This window comes from Aquarana catesbeiana, linkage group LG02 (assembly GCF_042186555.1).
Source record: "Aquarana catesbeiana isolate 2022-GZ linkage group LG02, ASM4218655v1, whole genome shotgun sequence".
NCBI classification, from domain to species: Eukaryota; Metazoa; Chordata; class Amphibia; order Anura; family Ranidae; genus Aquarana; species Aquarana catesbeiana.
In genome coordinates, this window is record NC_133325.1 from 34,427,140 (window position 1) to 34,431,687 (window position 4,548).

General features: G+C 40.2%; 1 protein-coding gene across 1 annotated transcript; it reads left to right on the plus strand.

Annotated features, from left to right (window-relative positions):
- The first annotated feature begins 3,304 nt into the window (after positions 1-3,304).
- On the plus strand, positions 3,305-4,255 carry LOC141126494 (olfactory receptor 4B13-like). Its single transcript, XM_073612434.1, has one exon. The coding sequence runs from the start codon at positions 3,305-3,307 to the stop codon at positions 4,253-4,255; it is 951 nt and encodes a 316-aa protein (XP_073468535.1).
- The last annotated feature ends 293 nt before the right edge of the window (positions 4,256-4,548 follow it).

Genomic DNA, 4,548 nt, shown 5'->3' on the forward strand with positions numbered 1-4,548 from the left:
AAGAAGATAGAAGATGCCGCGGAGGAGATGCTGGATGAGAACGCCGGAGGAAGAACCAGAAGAAGAAGAAGATGAAGGAAGATAGAAGAAAGAAGAAGCATTTAAATAAAGGAATTGTCAAAAACTGTCTCTTGTCATTTTTAACATTTTGACAGTTTTTTAGTGAAATGGTAGGGGTAATTACCCCCTTACCATTTCACACAGGGGGGGGGCGTGATCTGGGGGTCCCCTTGTTAAGGGGGCTTCCAGATTCCGATAAGCCCCCCGCCCGCAGACCCCCACAACCACCGGCCAGGGTTGTGGGGATGAGGCCCTTGTCCTCATCAACACGGGGACAAGGTGTTTTGGGGGGCTACTCAGGAGGGGGGCCGCACTCTCATCCCCCCTCTTTTCCTGCGGCCTGCCAGGTTGCGTGCTCAGATAAGGGTCTGGTATGGATTTTTGGGGGGACCCCACACCGTTTTTTTTTTGTTTTTTTGGCGCGGGTTTCCCCTTAAAATCCATACCAGACCTGAAGGGTCTGGTATGAATTTAGGGGGAACCCCACGTCATTTTTTAAAAAAATTTGGCCGGGGGTTCCCTTAATATCCATACCAGACCTGAAGGGCCTGGTATGGAATTTAGGGGGACTCCCACGTCATTTTTTTTTTTTAATTTTGGTTCGGGGTTCCCCTGTGGGGAATTCCCATGCCGTTTTTATCAATGAACTTCTATGTGTATTGTCGCAATGCAATAGCCGCGAGTAGTTTTAAATGGGTTTTTTCCTTCGAAATGTCATTTTGATGTCAGACTGTTCTAAACACGGAAACATGCGCCCCTTTACAGGCATACTATAGACACCTCCCAGCTACGGCCATTTTTAATACTTTTTTTTGCATTGATCCATGTCCCCTGGGGCAGGACCCGGGTTCCCAAACACTTTTTATGACAATAACTTGCATATAAGCCTTTAAAATTAGCACTTTTGATTTCTCCCATAGACTTTTAAAGGGGTGTTCCGCGGCATTCAAATTTGCCGCGGACACCCCAAATTGTTCGCTGTTCGGAGAACTTGCGAACAGCCAATGTTCGAGTCGAACACGAGTTTGACTCGAACTCGAAGCTCATCCCTACTCATCAGTAAAGCATGGTGGTGGTAGTGTTATGGTGTGGCCATGTATGGCTGCCAATGGAACTGGTTCTCTTGTATTTATTGATGATGTGACTGTTGACAAAAGCAGCAGGATGAATTCTGAAGTGTTTCGGGCAATATTATCTGCTCATATTCAGCAAAATGCTTCAGAACTCATTGGATGGTGCTTCATAGTGCAGATGGACAATGACCCGAAGCATACTGCGAAAGCAACCAAAGAATTTTTTAAGGAAAGAAGTGGAATGGTTATGCAATGGCCAAGTCAATCATCTGACCCGAATCCGATTGAGCATGCATTTCACTTGCTTGAAGACAAAACTGAAGGGAAAATTCCCCAAGACCAAGCAGGAACTGAAGACAGTTGCAGTAGAGGCCTGGCAGAGCATCACCAGGGATGAAACCCAGCGTCTGGTGATGTCTATGCGTTCCAGACTTCAGGCTGTAATTGACTGCAAAGGATTGCAACCAAGTATTAAAAAGTGAAAGTTTGATGGATGATTGTTAATCTGTCCCATTACTTTTGGTCCCTTAAAAAGTGGGAGGCACATATAGAAACTGTTGTAATTCCTACACCGTTCACCTGATTTGGGCGTAAATACCCTTGAATTAAAGCTGAAAGTCTGCAGTTAAAGCGCATCTTGTTAGTTTCATTTCAAATCCATTGTGGTGGTGTATATAGCCAAAAAGATTAGAATTGAGTTGATGTCCCAATATGATGGACCTGCCTGTAGATCTATACTCAGACAAAAAAGTTAACCAAAAAAAACAATAAAAAAACCCCCAACAAACATAAAAAACCCCAAACAAAAATAAAAGTGGGTAGACTATGGACTACTTGGTCTTTTACTGCCATCACATTTCTATGTTTCGATGTTAATGTAGAACAGAGAATATTGTGAGAGATTTGTCCCATCCTGGTCACCATTTATTTGAATCATTCCTATCTAGTAGATGGTTTAGAAACATAAAAGTGCAGACAAACATACTTAAGCCTCGTACACACGATCGGATTTTCGGCAGACAAAGCGTCAGACTTTTGTCCGAAGGGTGTGTGCCAGGATTGTCTTGCATGCTAACGGCACACAATTGTCGGCCAACAAACACAAATGTAGTGACGTACTACGTGGATTTCAGCTCTTGAGCGCCACCCTTTGGCACCTTCTGCTAATGTTGTGTTTGTTGAGTATTGATTCCGAGCATGCGTGTTTGTACTTTGGACTTTTGTGTGACGGACTTGTGTACACACAATACGAAAATCTGACAACAGACTGTTGTCTGCCGAAAATTTACTAGTTTGCCATCCAACATTTGCTGGCGGAAAGTTGGACAACAATTGTCTGATGGAGCGTACTAACGGTTGGATTTTAGGCAAACAGTCTGTCATCACACAATTCCCTGCCGATCGTGTGTACGAGGCTTTAGAGAGAGTTTTTTTTCCCAAGAGCTATAAAGGCATTAAATATGGAAATGATATTGAATAAATGAGTCAGGTAGTCCTGGGTTACTGTTATTATAATAGATATTCTTATTTTTAAAATTAAATATTTGAGTTTTCTCAGTATTGATTTGATTTATGTACTGTGCATGAGTGCATGATGTATTGTTTTTATGTTTTTTATAGTTTGTTAAAGTGAGGAGGAGTAGGATAGGAAATTTCATTGTGAATTTTTTTTTGCAAAGACAATAAATCTTGATGATGATTGTGCATGATTGAGTCATCAGTAACATGAAACCAAAAACAGTACAGATGTGTTTTACACCATTATTACTATGCAAAACTCAAAACTAAGGTCAGTTCAATTTCTAATTCAAATTTTCTCTTTTCATGTTTTATTTTTTTCATGTTTTATCTCTCATGCTTGTTAAATTATTCTGCACTACTTCATTCCATTTTCTGACACTAATTAGTCCATCAGCGGCAGCTGTAACAGATGTGGTCCACTGGGAAGACTTGGATACAATGACTGCAAAGTTTCTAAATTTAAATTGTGAGTGAGGTGACAGCTTTATGAAACCTATAAAAGCCCAACTGAATTCAAGGAGAAAGCAATGTGACCAATGTCACACTAATATCCACAGGGCCTCTATGATTGACGCTTTTCAATTTAAAGCATTCCGATTGAATAGGACATTTTAGGAAACTGTTGATTTTGCAAGACATAAATTCAAGTCATGAGCTCGTCTCTGAAAAATATCTCTGTAACCAATTTTGTTCTGATGGGGCTTATTGAGATTGAGTCATTTGGATATGTATGTGCTGTTTTGGCTCTTGCAATATTTTCAGTCACATTGCTTATGACTTCTATGATAGTCTATGTAACCTGGACAGAGAAAAGCTTGCATGAACCTATGTACATCTTAATATGCATCATGGTTATGAATGTGATGTTCGGGAACGCATCATATTTTCCCAAGCTGGCCATTGACTTGTTGTCTGGATGCTCAACCATCTCACTCACAGGATGTCTCTGTCAGTCTTTCTGTATCGAGCTTTATGGAACTTATGAAATATTTACTTTTACAACAATGGCATATGACCGATATCTGGCTGTAGGCCACCCTCTGAGATACCACACTCTGATGACCAACTTTACAACTCAAACAATATCACTTGCTCTATATATTTTCAATGTGGTGATAGTAACTGTGGGTATATTGTTGACATTAAGACTAACGTTTTGTGGGGTAAATATCAACAATGTCTATTGTGAGGCCATGTCTCTACAAGCGCTTGTTTGTAACGATATAACGATTACCGTCATCTATAGAACGATTTTGACCTTGTTCATTTCGATTGGCTGCTTGCTTGTAATAATGTACTGTTACATAAGAACAGTTGTCATCTGTCTGAAACTTTCTGCAGAATCCTCTCAGAAAGCTATACATACATTAATGACTCACATTTTGGCCTTCTCCATTTATATTGTCACCCTATTATTCCTCAATTTTAGGTACAGTTTAAGCACAGGTCCTATATCAACCAAAGTTGACATTATCATACCATTGATTGGTACTGGCATAGCTACTTCTGTAAACCCTCTGATCTACGGGATGAGGACCAAAGCTCTCAGAGAAAAAATTGTATGTAACTTGTATAAAATTGTTGGCAAATCAAAAGAATAAAATATTTTTTTATTTTTTCAGCTGCAGTCTTACCATTATAGAGATGTATTATTGTTCTAAATTTATTTTTACCTTTTGGTTGATTTTGTATGAAATAGAGGGCTGTAGTCCAGTCTGTCAGAGTGTACATGTTGTTTTCTATAGACAGACTCTACTGCCTCAGTCACTTCCTGCTTGGGATTGCTCCATCCAGGTGTGCCAGAAAAGTGTCATTCTGTGTTATCGGTGTTTAGTGAAAATCAGCAGACTTGCAGGGGGGGGGGAGCTTATTAGCTGGCTAGGAAGGTATTAAT

What these genes read in the sequence shown, in the direction of transcription:
- LOC141126494 (XM_073612434.1), top strand. Translation starts at nt 3,305, where the DNA reads ATGAGCTCGTCTCTGAAAAATATCTCTGTAACCAATTTTGTTCTGATG.